The sequence below is a fragment of the Microcebus murinus genome, chromosome 10 (genome assembly GCF_040939455.1).
Source record: "Microcebus murinus isolate Inina chromosome 10, M.murinus_Inina_mat1.0, whole genome shotgun sequence".
Classification (NCBI taxonomy): Eukaryota; Metazoa; Chordata; class Mammalia; order Primates; family Cheirogaleidae; genus Microcebus; species Microcebus murinus.
The window spans coordinates 3,970,829-3,989,056 of NC_134113.1; the positions used below are offsets into that span (position 1 = coordinate 3,970,829).

At 36.7% G+C, this 18,228-nt stretch overlaps 1 protein-coding gene and 1 non-coding gene across 2 annotated transcripts in view; one reads left to right on the top strand and one right to left on the bottom strand.

The window, feature by feature from the left end:
- Nucleotides 1-18,228, bottom strand: part of ATXN10 (ataxin 10) — a 156,453-nt gene that overhangs the window by 79,333 nt on the left and 58,892 nt on the right. Inside the window, exons 7-9 of the mRNA XM_012757348.2 lie at nt 15,310-15,475; nt 5,567-5,675; nt 3,929-4,098 (exon numbers count right to left, since the gene is read on the bottom strand). Of these exons, the coding sequence (XP_012612802.2) occupies nt 3,929-4,098; nt 5,567-5,675; nt 15,310-15,475 (445 nt within the window). The remainder of the gene's footprint in view (nt 1-3,928; nt 4,099-5,566; nt 5,676-15,309; nt 15,476-18,228) is intronic.
- Nucleotides 6,148-6,254, top strand: LOC142873501 (U6 spliceosomal RNA). Its single transcript, XR_012921523.1, has one exon. It is a non-coding gene; the product is annotated as a U6 spliceosomal RNA (small nuclear RNA).

The window sequence follows — 18,228 nt, forward strand, 5'->3', positions numbered from 1 at the left end:
CAAGAAGCCTATTTTAAACTTTCTCCTTCAAATTCTTCAAAAGCTCTCAAATGAGAGGCACTGTAGTATAGGGGAGTGAGCAAAGGCCTGGGAACTCACAAACAAATCCAAATTCTACTCTGGGCTCTGCCACACACTAACTGGACGGCCTCTCCGTAAAATGTGGTTAGCGGAACCTGCTTTGCAAGGCTGATGGAGAGATTATAGTTGATGTAATTCACTAAGCACAATGCTGGGACATAGTAGATATTAAAAAAATAAATCCTAAGTCTCATTTTCCTTCTGGGTGAAGGATGAAACCCAAATTAAACTAGACAATACAAAATTCCCAATTCAGATTCTCAGTCTTGGAGCAGAGACGAAGCCAAATTTCCCCGTAGGCCCCAGTCTGGGTAGGAGTGGGACAACCCATCCAGACAACACAATGAGGATTAATGGTCCAATGATAAAGATGTGCTACATAAGCATTCATTTCCCCAAAACTATAATCAAAGTCACCTGAGTGATAGTGAACTCCATCCTTTGAGGCAATAATAATGAGCAAGGCAAAGGATTTGGCTGCAAGAAGAAAGAAGGTTCTAGCAAATCTAGAATAAGATTTTGGTGTTGTATCAGAGTCTTTGATAAGAGGGAAAAAAATCCCTGAGGTAATGCTTTCAGGTTCAGGCCTTTTGTTGACACAGGTAAGAAACTGGGAGAAACAGAGGCATTTGAGTTGATATTCAAAGAATGAACTCCTTCATACCCTCTTGAGTGTTTGTTCAGAAATCAGCAGTGCTATTAGCAACAGCCCAAGCGACAGAGCATACCCCGACTTCCTGTGCTCCCCAGTGACCTCCACACAGCAGCACTTGGGCACACTCCGTATTTACTCATGGTGCAATCTGATCCTGACTTCAGTGAGGTATTTCACAAGCCTTTTAAGGGTTACTACATTTTGTTCCTATAAGAGGCCAATCCAAATTAGCAACAAAAGAATAAACACAAAAAAAGCCACCTCTTTTGTGCTCAAGAAGGCAGTCTTGGTCATTAAAAAGGTAAAGTGTTTCATTGTCAACTTTCTTTTACAAAAATCAGTCCAGTAATTTTCCAAGGGGGAATTGGTAGTCTTACACTCATACCTGCTTGAAGATGAGGAGGAGTGCTAAAATGATGCACAAATATAACAAAAGTACAAGTTATCTGGCGTTTAGTTCTTTGCCCTGTCTCATAGGAATTATTGCAGTTATCAATTTCTACATAACAAATTACCCCAAAATTTAGCATCTTATAATGTCCACTTTATTTTCAATCTTCTTCCCCCTCTGTTTTTCAGACTAGATGATTTCTACTGATATACCTTCAAACATGCTGGCTCTTTCTCCCATCATCTTTCTTGATTTGTTAAACACATTCACAGTTAATTTTTTTTAACTTTAGATACTGTATTTTCCAGTTCTAGAATTTCCATTTGGTTCTTTTTAATAGTTGCTATTTCTCTGCTGAGATATCCTATCTTTTCATTTATGAAGCGTATTTTCCTATACATCCTTGAGTATAGCTACATTTGTTACTTTAAAATCCTTGTCTGGCGGGGCGTGGTGGCTCACGCCTGTAATCCTAGCTCTCTGGGAGGCCGAGGCGGGCGGATTGCTTGAGGTCAGGAGTTCGAAACTAGCCTGAGCAAGAGCAAGACCCCGTCTCTACTATAAATAGAAAGAAATTAATTGGCCAACTAATATATACAAAAAATTAGCCGGGCATGGTGGTGCATGCCTGTAGTCCCAGCTACTGGGGAGGCTGAGGCAGGAGGATCCCTTGAGCCCAGGAGTTTGAGGTTGCTGTGAGCCAGGCTGATGCCACGGCACTCACTCTAGCCTGGGCAACAAAGTGAGACTCTGTCTCAAAAAAAAAAAAAAAAAAAAAAAAAAAAATCCTTGTCTGCTAAACCCAACATCTGTGTCATCTCAAAGTCAGTCTCCAGAGATTACCTTTTCTTTTGAGAACAGGTCACATTTTCCTGTATGTCAAGCCATTTTGGATTGTATCCCAGACATTGTGAATGGTATGACTGTGGAAACTCTGGATTCTATTATATTCCTCTAAAGATTGTTGATATTAATATTTTGGCATAGGCAATTATCTCAGGTGAACTTGAACTACAAACTCTAGGGTGGCAGCTCAAATCTCAGTACAATTGTTTCATCCTTAGCTTAGCTGCTTGGAGCCTGGCCCGTACACGTGTGGCTCAGGCATTAGTGGGATTTAGGTAGTTGCTAAATTTGGGGCTTGTATTCTCCTTTCTGGGATTGCCCTGGTCACTTTTCAATGGCTATAGTGGCCCCTAAACTATTCTTTGATTCATCAAGCTAGAAAGACTTTAGATTTTCTATCAGGGTTTTTGCTGCCCTACATGGCACACTATGCCATTCCTTTCTCCCAAGTGTCAATTTGTCCGCAGAATCTGCCTATTTGTGTCAAATTTGAGTGTCTTCACATAGCTGTCTTTTGTCCAGTTTATAACTGCTATGTGCAGGAGCACCAGCCCAATAGTAGCTTACTAGGCTATTAATAGGGGCAGGACATATGCAACTTTTTTTTTTTTCAGTTTTTCACTTTTTCTCACAATACTATGGGTCATGAATGCATAAAGGGTGTTGCTGGGCAGGGTGTCTCTGATCTATGTGGCATCAGCTGAGCAAGTAAGAAACTGAGGTTGGTTCCACTACTAAGATAGTTTCTTATGCACACTTGCGCACTTTCTGTGCACACTCCTTGACTAGTCTCTTTCTCTCTCTTCACTGCATCTCATCAACCAGGGCCTCTCCATGTGGACTCAGCAACTCAGAGCAAGGTGATCTCAGGGAATTCGCATTTCATATATGGTGAATGACTTCTAAAGAGCTGGAAATAGAATCTACCAGACCAGTTAAAGGCTCTGCCAGAAATGGTACAGGATCACTGCTGCCAAATTTTATTGTTCAAAGCAGCCATAGGGCCTGCCCAAATTCAAGGGATGGAGAAATAGACACTAACACTTGATGGGGGAGTGCCAAAGTCACATTGCAGAAATACAGGTAAAATGACAGATATTTTTTTGTCATCTTAGGAAAATATAATCTGCCACAGATATTATACACTTAATATTTAATGAAGCAAAATGAACAGCACACAAAGTAAAACTCCAGGAAGACACAGGAGGGCTACTTCAGTGTGAGGCATGTGGTCCAGTTCTCCCGCCATCTTTTTATACCACTCTCTCACATTCTCAACATAATGACCTCTAAGCTGTTCAGCACAAAGAAGTTTCAAAAAGCAGCCTACCAACTTTCCAAAGACTTAATACTTACATTGCATGTCTATTTCAAAACTTATAAGAAAAGGCTTATGCAATTATCATCCATAAACGCAGGATATAGATGTAAGTTAAGGCTTTTTGTTTGTTTCTTCTTAAGATAATGGTCAATATAACGTATTTATTAAAAATACATATTTATTAAACTACTGTGTGCTAGGAAGTTTTCTTGGTTCTCTAAATATATGTTTTTATTGACTGCTCTCTACATGATATAGGAGTGTGTTTAAATGTACAGGCTTAGTACAAACATTGACAAGTTACAAGAAAGCAGACTGGCTCAAACACAACTAAGGACAAAGACAACACAAAACTACAAAAACACAAACTCTTATACAAACAAATATAACATTATTTTTATGTTTATCTGTGGGGAAAATATATATATAACATATGAAATAAATACAAAACATATTTCATATGTATATTTTTAAATATATTACATATATAATACATATATATATATATATCTTCTTCAAGCTATTTCTAAGCACCTCAAGCTTTCGCTTCAAAAAATAAATATATTCTAAATTCTAAATACTACATTCTAAATGTAGCCATGTATGTATGATACACACTAAGAAATAAACTTACCTTGTCTTGGTTATCTTTATTCTTGTAACACAGATTTCCAAGCAGGCGAATGAGATGAGACTTGAACCCCTCGGCCATATTTGAGATGTCCCCTTCTGCTCTCATGCAAGCAGAGGCACTGAAGATGTTTGTGGTATCTTTTCCAGCTACATGAATCAATCGTAAAACGTCTATAACAAAAAGAGTAAGTTTCATTTTCTATAGAAAAATACTTTTTAGTATTTTGTACTCGTTTTCTATAGATAAATCTAATTTATTTTAATAGATTAAAACAAAATAAAGGTAGAGTACCAAAAGGTTTCTTTAAATAATGATTAGAAGGCTCTTCTGCCTTTGCTTTAACTGTTTTGGACTCCAGTTTGGGGCAGATAAGCCATAAAAATGACCTGACTTGGAATTTCTATTTATCCTCAAAGAAAATTTAGCTAAAAATTTTCTAGTACCTTTCTTACACAAATGTTTCCAACCTCAATTTCTTCATGAAAGAATTCATCTGATAACTACAGTCACCTAAGTCTAAAATACAATACCTACCTAACAATGACTCATATGATGACAGAAACCAAGAAGAGTGCTTTTATATTCCTCACTGGGCAGATAATCAGAAGGTCATGTGTGTTCTCCATAGATCTGTTTTAGCTATACTCAGAAGAAACAGCTTCCCATTGTTAAATTCTATGAATATCTCAAAGCAGTCTATGAAAACAGAAGATCTTCTAGGAACTGTATTTTAGTGTTTCCACAGCATTTCATTTAACTCTCTCAACAAACATATTACAGGAAGATATCACTTTCCTAATTTTATAATGAAGAAATAAGGCTCAGAGAAGTTGGTAACTAGGCAGAGTTGGAATGGCAACCCACATTTAGCCTGGCTCCAAACTTACGCTCTTTCCACAAAGCGTTTTTTTGTTACTTATCACTAAAAGCACTGTATTCAAAATAAAACACTGATAAGAAATTCTAAGTATCTTCTTCTACAGCTCACTACTAGCTCATATATACATCTAGATACGAAGTCATCTTCCTCAATATATGAGTCTCCAAAGAATAATCTTTGTAAAGAAAAAAATAATAAATAGTGAATAGCAGTAACTAAGCACGGCTATCCATAAGGAATAGGTTCTACTCGAATCATTTTGCTAACAGCTTTTTGCAAGGTTGGTAATACTTTAAACAATGGCTTCTTGTTTAAAACAGTTTTCTTACAAGAATTGAATACATAATATGCGTAAGGCACTATTCTATGTGCTCAATAAATGTAACCGGGATAAATTTACTGATACATTTTGTAAAGCTACAGTAATACAAAATCATCACCATCATCTCGCAACTACTACTGATGAAAACATCTACCACGTGCACCCTGCACAACAGGCATGATTATCCTCCTCTCACAGAGAAGGAATGCTGAGTTAAACAGAAAGGAGGTGGCAGAACTACGACATGGACTCAAGTTTGGCCCCAAAGCCTGAACCACACCACCATGATTCCTCTCAAGAAAAAATACTCAAAAAAAATCTCCAAAATACATCGCACACTGAAAATTAAGGATTTGTGTTTGGGTTTTATAGTACAGTATGACAAGCCAAAGATTTCTTAACTAAAAATACTATATGTATGTGATATTTCACTCACCAATCACTCTTTCCAGCAAGCCAGGAAAAACTTGTAGATAGCCAAGCAGCTCAGTATTAGCTGTCATTTCACACAGTACGTCAAGAAGCCTAATTGTAGCCAGTACCTCCTAAAAAGAAAACAAAATATAGTTTTTAAGTATATTCGAGGTTAAATGATTTAACTGTTATAAATAACTGTAAGAGAACAAAATATTTCAATAAATATAAAGAGTCAGTGCTTATACTATGTCTAAAGAGAGAAACACAACTATGAAGAACAAAAGTATTAAATATTTACATGAATAATCACTTTCACCAACAGCAGACATTTGCCATCAAGAATGTAAGATTATGTGTCATTATGTATCTGCTTGGAGCAAAGAGTCAGAAAAGTTCTTATTCAAGCAAATATACCTTCCAACAGTGGAATAAATGTTCAAAATTACTAGCTAGATACATAACATTTATGCAAATACTTTCTTTTTAAAGCATTCCCAGCATGCAAGTTCCACTTTAAAGATCCAAATATCCTATAAAATACATTAATTTCTTGTCCACAGAAATACTGTAAAATGCTGTGGTTTAAAGAACTCTGGTTTTGTGCTCGCTTCGGCAGCACATATACTAAAATTGGAACGATACAGAGAAGATTAGCATGGCCCCTGCGCAAGGATGACACGCAAATTCGTGAAGCGTTCCATATTTAAAAAAAAAAAAAAAAAAAAAAATAAAGAACTCTGGTTTTAAGAACTTGTATTATTTCTGGGTAAATACAAACAATATACAATATCTTGGTAGATTGTTAACATAATGTTACTTGAAAATGTTAATTCACTAGCTACTAAGTAATTTATTACCAAATAGACTGCATGACCAAAAAACTACCAAGCACCAGCCGGGTGCCGTGACTCATGCCTGTAATCCTAGCACTCTGGGAGGCCAAGGCAGGCAGATCGCTCGAGGTCAGGAGTTCAAAACCAGCCTGAGCAAGAGGGAGACCCCATCTCTACTAAAAATAGAAAGAAATTAATTGGCCAACTAAAAATATACAGAAAAAATTAGCCAGGCATGGTGGCACATGCCTGTAGTCTCAGCTACTCGGGAGGCTGAGACAGAAGGATTCCCTGAGCCCAGGAGTTTGAGGTTGTTGTGAGCTAGGCTGACACCACAGCACTCTAGCCCAAGCAAAGAGTAAGACTTTGTCTCAAAAACAAAAACACTACAAAGCAAAAACTGCATGGCATTAGGTAGTCTATATAAGATTTTAAATGCAATTTTTATACAGATTTTGAACCATTTTTAAAGTACCAATTATTTGGCAAAATGTGGTAAAGGCTATAAATTTAGGTCATAAAGATAACATTTCTCAAAAGAAAGATAAATTACTTCCTTATGTTAATTCTAAATGTGTATTTATTGTGCTCTCGTTAGGGGATTTAAAGATAATATATTAATATAGCATTCTGAAATCTCAAAATAAATAGCAAGAAACAATATACAATGCCTTATATCTTGAATTTTATAACAGAGCCTTAACTTGCTAAAGAGTTAGGGGGAAAAATATCTGGATTAGAAGTCTGAAATTAGTACCATGTTTAAAAGAGTCTTGAGTGAATCCATTAATTTTACAGAGCTTCAGCATCCTCGTTTGTGAAAGGGGTAGGTAGATTGCTCAGATTGTTATCTTTCGATACCATTTATCCTTCAAGAAGTGGCTGATTAACTCTAGGTCTGGGCAGAGAATGTGTTATACAGGGTAACCCTGCACACTGTCATACCAGATAGCAAGGAAGCTATTAAAGACTACCAAGGGCATGTCAGAAGGAATCAGAAACAACTTGAGGAGGCTCCTGCTGCCAGTGATGACACATTAGGACATTAGGAAAAATAACAACTGTAACAGATTGAAAATAAGCCAAATGGTTTTAAAGCTACAACTTCATAATGATAATTAAACAAAACAAAACAACTCACTGGTCATCTCTGGATGATGCCACAAAATCAACTCGTTACTTTTAAGATTGATAATGAAGCGGAGGAAAAACCAAGCGTTTACCCTGCCTTTCTCAATCCAAATGTACCTTCTATAACCTAATAATTTAGATTAGGGAAAAATTATCTTAAAAAGAGTCCTGCTAATAAATGAAAAATGAATGATAGAGTTAAAAGACATCCATTTTGCAAACCCTAAAGAATTGATGGGTCTAGGTAAGCATTAGTGACAGCTAATATCACATAGAGATAATCAAGTACCATGTGCCTTGATGAACGTAAGTTATCACCAACAACGAGACGTTACTGTATGCATGCACACGCACACACACACACACACACACACAAACTCAAAAAAAAATAAACAAAAAAACTACCTCAAATCTAAATATGTCTCTAGAACTAATTATCAATCAGAAGAAATGCAAGGGAAAGAAGAATACGTTAAATGCCACCATAGAGTCACACTCATCAAAATCTGAACAGTAGAAAGTTCTACAGGAAAAACAACAGTTTCTTCAACAACTACCAAACAGGGTTGAAAAAAGAAGAGGAGGAGGAGAAAAGGAAACCTGTGTATTAATGGACAGTGAAGACATATCAGCTAATTGCAAGGTGTGGCCCTGATTTGTATCCTGATTCAACAAAATAAACTTGGAAAAAATCATTAGACAAGAAGGAAAATTGGAATACTATTCAGTTGATATTAAAATTTTATTGTTGGCCGGGCACAGTGGCTCACGCCTGTAATCCTAGCACTCTGGGAGGCCAAGGCGGGAGGATCACTAGAGGTCAGGAGCTCAAAACCAGCCTGAGTGAGACCCCGTTCTCTACTAAAAATAGAAAGAAATTAATTGACCAACTAAAAATATATATACAAAAAATTAGCCGGGCATGATGGCACATGCCTGTAGTCCCAGCTACTCGGGAGGCTGAGGCAGTAGGATCACTTGAGCCCAGGAGATTGAGGTTGCTGTGAGCTAGGCTGATGCCACGGCACTCACTCTAACCTGGGCAACAAAGTGAGACTCTGTCTCAAAAAAATAAAATAAAATAAAATTTTATTGTTGATTTTTTAGATGTGCTCAGTGAATTGTACTTGTGTCTGAAGACTCATCTTTTACAATAACTGATGAAACATGTTTTAGCTCTGTTTCAGGCCACAGCAACTGGCATGAGAATGAGTGGAGCTATAGATGAAATGAGAATGGTAACGAGCTGGTAACTGCTGACGCTAGGCAACGGCACATGGAGTTTCAGTATGTTTTCTTCTCTTTAGTCTATGTTTGAATTTTTTCATAATAAAAAGACAGACATAAAATCAGAGGGCTGAAAGAGATCATCTGGAAGTTTCCTTCTAACTTCTAAATTCTATTATATTAACTCAAATAAACCCAAAAGAAAATTAATCTATCCCCACCTAACACATCTCCAATTTTAATCATTAAAAATCTTTTATTAATAAAGTATTTTGAATGAGAATCTGGAAATTAGTAATGAAAGAATAGCCAGGAAATTACTCTCTTAAAAGATAAGAGTAATATGTAAAATGTCCTTTCAGATATTTAAAAGTATTATAAAACTATATTCATTAAATGAGGCCCTAGGGCAAAAAAAGAAAAAAAAGACATAGGCAAATCAAAGGAACATTGTGAAAGATTTTGAAGTGAGCATAAATTTGAAAAAAAGGATTAGTCTTCTGTTTAGCTCACCTGTACTGGTTAACTCTACCCTTTAGTGTCTTTGAGCTTGTTGTGGCCCGTTTACAGGATGGAGGATGAACACAGAACACAAAACACAAATGCAGAACACAAAGAAAAACACAGACACCCATACAGACAGTTGACTCGAGTAGTAATACACTGGGTCAGTTTTATTTTTATACTCTAAAAGATTAAAGTTAGTTCCTTGTACATAACCACCCAGGTGTGGCAGCAATAGCCATAAATTCCGGAATGTGTAGCCTTAAGGAAGCAGATATCCCAACTGAGAATTTCCAGGTGGTTGCTCTAGGCACTAGGCATAGATCACGGACCGAGATTAGCAAGGATGGGCAAGGCAAGCCACAGGGGGCATTTCTCATCCCCAGCTTCTCTTAGGGTGACCCCTAAGATCTTTGGCTGAACCTCGGCAGCTGCGCCTGGCTTAGGTCGCCCCTCCCTTGAGGGGTCTTACCCGTCACTGACTAACTAGCCATCTTATGGGGTGTTTATCATGTAGCCTCCAGAACCCCAAGGCCGTGGGGCGGAGCAGCTCTTGCTTACTTGCAACTCAGGTCCTCTGTTATGCCTCTAGGCAACAACCTTGTTTATCACAAGGACCTTGTCCGGACCACATTACTTTCAAATACTCTGGGCAGAACACGTACATTACTCACTAACTTTAATTCTTAAACTAGGAAAATATATGTCAGTCCCCTACAGAGCTATATTATAATTTTATAAGTTATAGAAAACTGATATTAATTAAAATAATTCTTTTCCATTAATATAAAAATTAGTTGTATCTGGCTGGAATACAATTAATTATTGCCTTGAACACAGACCAGCTTTGGCATTTATTTGTCCTTTCATTTCAGCATTCCTCTACTGCATATAAACACATGCTTCTTTGAATTCTCCTTTCTCCAGTTAACATCTTATTGGTTCCCTCTGTAAAAGATGAAAGTCCAGAAATAAATCCAAATATATGTAAGAATTTAGTAAATGATATGGGGTGGCATTAAAATTAGTGGAAAGGATGAGATTATTATTATTCACTAAATGGTACTGATACAATAATTAACGTTTAGGGAACATTAGCTATGAACCAGTCAGCATACCAAATGCCTATATTAAAATAAAATCCATTTTACATGTAAAGAAAACAGGCACAGAGACGATAAGTAACAAGATCATACACTAGTAATAGGAGAAATCAAAATCCAAACCTGGTCAGTCTCACATCAAAGACTACATAATCTTGAATAGTCACAAGACATAAATAATTCATGTGAATCCATAACTCTCTCCTTATGTGAAAATAAATTCTAGATTAACAAAACTGTGGACTAAGTACTGAAACAACTAGACTATGTGAATGCATATTTCCACAATCTAAGTGGAGAAGTTTACCAAACAGGTAAACAAAATTTAGGAGCCAGAAGGATAAAATTTATTAAGTCTAACTAGATAAAAAATAAACCAAAAACTTCTAAAGGGCTAAGAATACCATAAATAAATTCAAATAAATATTTATGTTAAAAATGTTTATTGTATGACAGAATTATGACTAATTTTCTGCAAATGGTTTATAATAAATGCAATTAAAAAGGCAACCTAAGGCTGGGCAGGGTGGCTCACACCTGAAATCCTAGCACTTTGGGAGGATAAGAAGCAAGGATCTCTTGGGGCCAGGAGTTCAAGAACAGACTGAGCACCAAAGTGAGACCCTTGCTTTATAAAAAAATTAAAAAATTAGCCAGGTGTGGTGGTACCCACCTGCAGTCCCACCTACTCAGGAGGCTGAGGCAGGAGGATCACCTGAGCCCAGGAGTTCATAGCTACAGTGAGCTATGATGACGCTACTGCACTCTAGCCTGGGCAATAGAGAGCAACCTTGTCTCAAAAAAAAAAAAAAGAGGTAACCTAACTTACAAACTTGCAAAATAAATGTGCATATTGGTTGCCGAAAAACCTTAACTAGAAATAATAACTAAATAAGATTTGCAAAGGTCAACCCATAGATTCTTTTGCTGCCCTGGTATGCCATTTGGAAATATCTCTAAAAATCTTAAATACACATACTCTCTGACTCAGAAATTCAACTTCCAGGAATTTATAATCCCAGATATACCTGTCCAAAATTTGTCCAAGGATGTTCACTATAGCATTATTTGTGAAGGTTTAAAAAAAAACTGAAAGCAACTAAAATATCTATAGGAAACAAAAAAATTGTGATACATCTATATAGTGAAATATTATTCAACTATTAAAGAGCATTAATTTAGATGTGTTAAAGTAAAAAGATGTACAAATTATATCATAAGTGAAAAAAAGTAAGTTGAAGTGTATAATATTTTGAAAAATAGAAACTAAAAACATATAGGTCTCTATATTAAAAAACTTAAGGAAAGAAAACAAAAGAAGTATATGCAGATAGATGTATAGAAAAGATGGGGGCTGAGTAAAAATGGGGAAAACTTCTTTATGTTTCATTAACGTCAGCTTAAATAATCTTTCTTACAACAAAGCAAATATTATTCATATAGTACAAAAATTTAAGCCCTTATCAATAAGTGGAATGAAAGAACATCTTTTTACTTATTCCACAAATATGTATTAAACACTTAACTGTACAATGGATATCACAGTATTACTTAAGATGGGGTTGCAAGGAACAAAACAGAATGAAAAACGTACAACCTGAGGACACTTCTCATAATATATGGGTATCAGAAAATATAAAGCTTTAAAAAATGCTTTTTAAGGGCCAGGCATGGTGGCTCATGCCTATAATCCTAGCACTCTGTGAGGCCAAGGTGGGAGGATAGGATAGCTTGAACTCAGTATAGTTTGAGACCAGCCTGAGCAAGAGCAAGATTGCATCTCTACTAAATACAGAAAAATTAGCCAGGCACAGTGGTGTGTGGCTGTAGTCCCTGCTACTTGGGAAGGTGAGGCAATAGGATGGCTTGAGCCCAGGAGTTTGAGGTTGCTGTGAGCTATGATGACACCACTGCACTCCAGCCAGGCAATAGACTGAGACTCTGTCTCCAAAAAAAAAATGCTTTTTAAAGTTTTCAGTGCAAAGGCAAGGCTCACTACAACCGAACAAGATTTAGTAAACTGAATCTTAACTCTTAAACATGCTAGAACTAACAAAATATATCAAAAACTGGAAACAAATATATAAAATATATCAAAAGAAAGGAATAAGTACATTAATATGAGAATCTAAGACTATTTAATAAAGGAACGCATGTATGAAACCTCGGGATTTTAAAGCTAATCAATTACATGAATTAAAAAATGCTATAAATAAGACTTTTCATTTTCACTTTTCATTCACAGCATTATGAGAAATTTATTAAATATCTTGTCCTAAAAAGATCACAAATGAATAAATACAGTGGGGTTTGATAGTCAACTGGATGGGGGGAGGGAGAGGAAAGCCCTGACTTGCAGCACTTGTTGATTTCCATGGTATAACTACTTCTGCCATGGATGATTTGAAGTTACCAACAGTTTAACAACCAGCTCACAAATTTCAAAATATTTAATTATCAACTCTCAGAAGTTGGTACACACCAGTTCCAGTACAGCACTGGGTACATGGGATATTTAAATACTGATGTAAGGGGTCTTCTTTTTTTTAAAAAGTATAACATATATGCATTAATATGCATAAATCATGAGTACTTAGAACAATAAATTTCCAAAAGTGAACTACTTTGGCTTTTCAAAAGGAAACTGCCTACAATTTTCTATTCCATTAGTATATAATAATTCTTCCCACTTTAGAGAAAAAAGTTTGAAGGAAAAATATAAATTTTCCTAAAATGAAAAGTTATACCAGGTAATTTATTATAATACTAAAATCACTTATAGTTTAAACATAAGTACCTCAAAAAGTTTAAAGCTATGAAAAGTTTAAAGCTTTTCTCTGTTTCCAAAATAATTAATTTTTAAAATTTTTTTTAAAGCACAACTCACTGCTCCTCCTGCTGGAAGCAAAGGCAAATCTATCTCCAGAAAGGAAAGGCAAGCCTTTCCCTTGTCCATGCAGAAAATGAGAACTGAAACATTGGTGTGATCAGTGAGACTCACCATGGTCTATATGACACAGCACAGAAAATCAATAGCAAAGTGGGCTCAAAGAAAAATATATTCACGGCCAGGCGCGGTGGCTCACGCCTGTAATCCTAGCACTCTGGGAGGCCGAGGCGGCCGGACTGCTCGAGGTCAGGAGTTCGAAACCAGCCTGAGCAAGAGCGAGACTCCATCTCTACTATAAATAGAAAGAAATTAATTGGCCAACTAATATATATACAAAAAATTAGCTGGGCATGGTGGTACATGCCTGTAGTACTAGCTACTTGGGAGTCTGAGGCAAAAGGAGTCCTTGAGCCCAGGAGTTTGAGGTTGCTGTGAGCCAGGCTGATGCCACAGCACTCACTCTAGCCTGGGCAACAAAGCGAGACTCTGTCTCAAAAAAAAAAAAAAAAAAAAAAAAAAATATATATATATATATATATATATATACAAAAAAGGAAATACATTCTCATGGTAAAGCAGTCACAATCATGAGCCGCATTTACAGCAGAAGTTACCAATTTCACACATCACTCTCCAGCAAACACCACGGCTCAGCACCATGTCCCCTGGCCCCCATCTGCAGACAGTGGACGAGTCTGCACTCTGGATTCCAGCCCCTCCCACCTAGTCTCACCTATTTGCCATCCATTATTCCCTCTCCACCTGGTCATTCCTATCAGCATACACGGGACCCTCTTATCTTTTTTAAAAAATGTGGTTAAATCAACTTTACTGAGGCATAATTTTCACACAGTAACATACATCTACCTTGAGTGCACAGTACAGAGCGGTGCAGAGTTATACAGCTATGTGTAACATTTCTATTCTCAGAAAGGGCCCTCGTGTCCCTCTGCAATTAATTCCACTCCTTCACTTCCAGCCCCCGGTGACATCTGATCTGTTTTCTGTCATTATCGGTAAGCTACGCCTGCTACAGAATCTCACAGAAACCATAGGGTATGTTCACTAGTCTAACTCCTCACCCTCAGAAGTTTTGAGATTCACTCCTGTTATTGTATCAGAAGTACATTCCTTTTCACTTCTGAGTAGTAATCCAGAGAAAGGATAATTCTAACTTTAAGACAGATGGAAAGAAGAAGGAATAGATAAAAATAGAGAGAAATTCTGAAGTGAGGAGGAGGGCAATGAAATCACTACAAGCCAGCTTCCATACCCTTAGAAGAGACAAGACTGAATGACCTAGGCTTAGGGAGAGTAGTTAATCAGGATGATATATGATTAGGAATCTCCCATAATGTATGGAAGAAACAAACTTTCTAGAAGGCAATTTGGAAATGTGTATCAAAGGCTTTAAAAATGTGATTTACTTATACCCAGCAATACATTTCTAAGATTATGTCCTGGGTTGATAGCTACGGAAATGTGTAACGATGAAACTATAAAAATATATATTATAGCACTATTTATAAGTACAACCACCACCTAAATGTCCCAACTACAGGGAGTTGGACAAATAAATGGTAAATTCTTTACTTGGAATGTTACACTGACATTTTTAAAAGATATTCATAATACATTATTTATTCATTCAGTAAATATTTGCTAAGCGTCTACAATGTATATAGCTTCTGAACATTTAACATGCAAAAACTTCAGCCTTCATGGAGCTTACATTAATAAAAAATAAAAACTTACAAACAGATGGCACAGAATGACGCCACATGAAATGTGCATGTATGATATATGTACATGTCTACATATGCATGCACATATTTTGATGTTATCTGCCTGAAAAAATATATTAACTAGAATTTGTTTAAGAAGTCATTGACTCTGGATAGTGGGAATAAGGGCATTATTTTCCCTTATCTAAATTTTCTAATTATTCTAATATAAGGCTACATTACTTATGCAATATTTTTAAAAGCTTTTAGAAAAGAATTCTCAGAGGACTTGGCCAAGTTAAAAAATCTGCCTATTCTCCCTAACCTGGACTCAGGCAATGTCTCCTTACCTCATCCTCAGCATGCTGGTCAGAGGTCAGCTTGAGCACAATCTTGCACTGATCCACAAAGCTGCTCGCCATCAACTCGGCGTGGCACAGAAACACAGGAATGTCATCCTTGGTCAGAGGCTCATCACCCACTATCTTGGTTATTATTATGTCTAACAAGGTAACCCTGTAAAACAAAAGATTACTACATGAATGTCTAGTACTTAAATTGTACATGCTGAAAATAGTTACAGAGACATCTTCAAGGCAAAATTTTTATTTTAAATTCCTTACCTTGTTTATAATATCTAGCTAGGAAGACACTTTTATGAATAAAGCTAATTTTCATCAATTACCTGTTTTTAAAAATCTTGGTTTCTTTGATATGACTCAGCTACGGAAACAAGTATTATCTAACGTACCTTTTATAGCCATCACTTTCAGCATTGAAATAATTCCAGAAATGCTATCAGTTTACGTTTTACAAAGACATCTACAATAACAATAGCAAAGTGAAGTGGGCTAACAGTTTTTCACTACTTACTATTGAGCTAAGCACTTTATACACATTATCTCATTTAATCCTCACAAAAACTCCATGAGCCTGGCACTGTCATAAGTCTCACATCAAGACAAGTAAATAAGGCTCAGCGAGGTTAACTAACATGTTCAATGTCACACAACCACTGAGACTTTAAGCCAGGACTCAACCTCTGTCCCGGGGCCATGTGCTTTACTCATTTTATTGTCTTTCTTGTGAAGCTTGTCTTTTTTCTTTGTTTAATTGTTTTAGTTTATAAAAACATAAATCTGAAGATCAAGCCTATGACATTTTTTATACCAATATTTAAATTATCAAGTAAATATTTCAATTTAACAATCTCCTTTTCCTAGGTAATACGAATCACACAGGGCAATCTATACAGCATAGATCAAGTAGGACATTTGCTCAAAATCACACTTTGATTTCGGATTATATATAAAATTCTCATTTTTATATAAGGGTATGACTATCTAAAGGGTAAGAGTATCTAAAATGTTATTATCAAATAGAAAGAAATACACTTAAATTAGGCAAGGAGTACTTCACACCAAAAAAAAAAAAAAAACAAAAACACCTGAGTTGTTTAAAAAACAAAATTTTATCAAGTGTTTCCTCTATTGTGGTGAAATGACAGGAAAAATCGTCAGTCTGGAAAAATCTGGAAAAATCTATAGACCTTGGCAATTTTCAAAACTCTTAAATCCTCAGATTTCTTGTGGCAATTATTAATCCAAACTAAAATAACTAATCCTCTTAGTTGAGCGCAGTATTAGGATATTTCTGCTTTCCCTTATTCATATATAATCTTTAAAAATGAATGAAGTTCTCTCAGGGCATAATGCCAGGCTTTCCACTTTCCCCAAAGCAGGATGACTCTCCAGGAATGTTAGGAGGGCGGTCACCTATTCCATATGGCCCAAATGTCTGTTTTAAAAATATTCCTTTTAAATTGGACTAGACAATGTAGCAGTTATTGCTACATATGAGAAGTCATGACCCTAGCTTCAGGGAATTTAGCACCTTGTTGGCTATCACTCAAATATTTAATAGGTAATATAATAGAAGATAATTTTATTAAATCACAGGTGTCCACAGAGAGTTGTACAGAGAAATGAGAAAGAAAACAGATGGGTTATAACTGGAGAAAAGGACCAAACAATAAGGCAGATCTTGAATTGGGGGTAGCTCCTGAATGGGCAGTCATGTGAGGGCAGGACAGGAAGGGCAGGCCCCATGGTGGTGGTAAAGTTTTTTGGCAGTAAAAACAGTAACAAGAAGCCCCTGGAAGTCTAGACAGACAACATGAAGGGAGATTTGCAAGTGCAAAAAAGGAAAGGTAAAAGCAAATTTTACTTCTTTACACACTGACAGAGGCAATCCTCCCCTGGGACTTCTCTCTGGCTCAGTGGATGAGCCCCTATGTGCTGTTATATGATTGTGAGAGATCTAAGGACATAGGTACTGAGTGATTTTAGAGGAAAAAAAATCAGTAATGGATTTTTTTAATAGCCACAGGGTCTTACTCTGTGCCCTAGGCTAGAGTACAGTGGCATGATCATAGCTCACTGCAACCTCTAACTCTCAGACTCAAGTGATCCTCCTGCCTCGGCCTCCCAAGTAGCTAGGACCTCAGGTGCATGCCACCACACCTGGCTAATTCTTCTTGTTTTTGTAGAGATGATGTCACGAACTCAAGGACTCAAGTGTTTCTCCCATCTCAGCCTCCCAAAGTGCTAGGATTACAGAAACACATCTTTAAAACAAGAAATGCAAACTAAGTTTGAGTATCACCTGAGAATAGACTACACTTCCTTAAATGATCCTACTTAACATTAAGTCATCTGCCAACTGAAACTTTCAACGGCTCCCTCTGTTAACGAGTGGGTCTAAAAGCTCTTTAGTCTGGTATAGGGGCTCTCCCAACCAGAGTCCTCAACTAACTCGCCAACTACCTCTATTTCCAGCCACCACCAAAAACCATCATAATAATTCAAGTAGGAAACTAGGAAACTTTTCTTCAAAATCATTTATTTTAATTATGCATTACATTTGCCATCCCCACTTCTTTGCCAGAAACTATGTACTGAAATACCCTGCATAGTTAGGGAAATTGGGATATAATGTTAAATGTTGTACTTCTTCCAGCTGGGGAAACTGCCATACTAAATAATTCCTTGAAAACATAACAGAGGCTGAGCACGGTGGCTCACACCTGTAATCCTAGCACTCTGGGAGGCTGAGGCAGGAGGATCGCTCAAGGTCAAGAGTTCAAAACCAGCCTGAGTAAGAGCAAGACCCTGTCTCTACTAAAAATGGAAAGAAATTAATTGGCTAACTAAAAATATATAGAGAAAAAAATTAGCCAGGCATGGTGGTGCATGCCTGTAGTCCCAGCT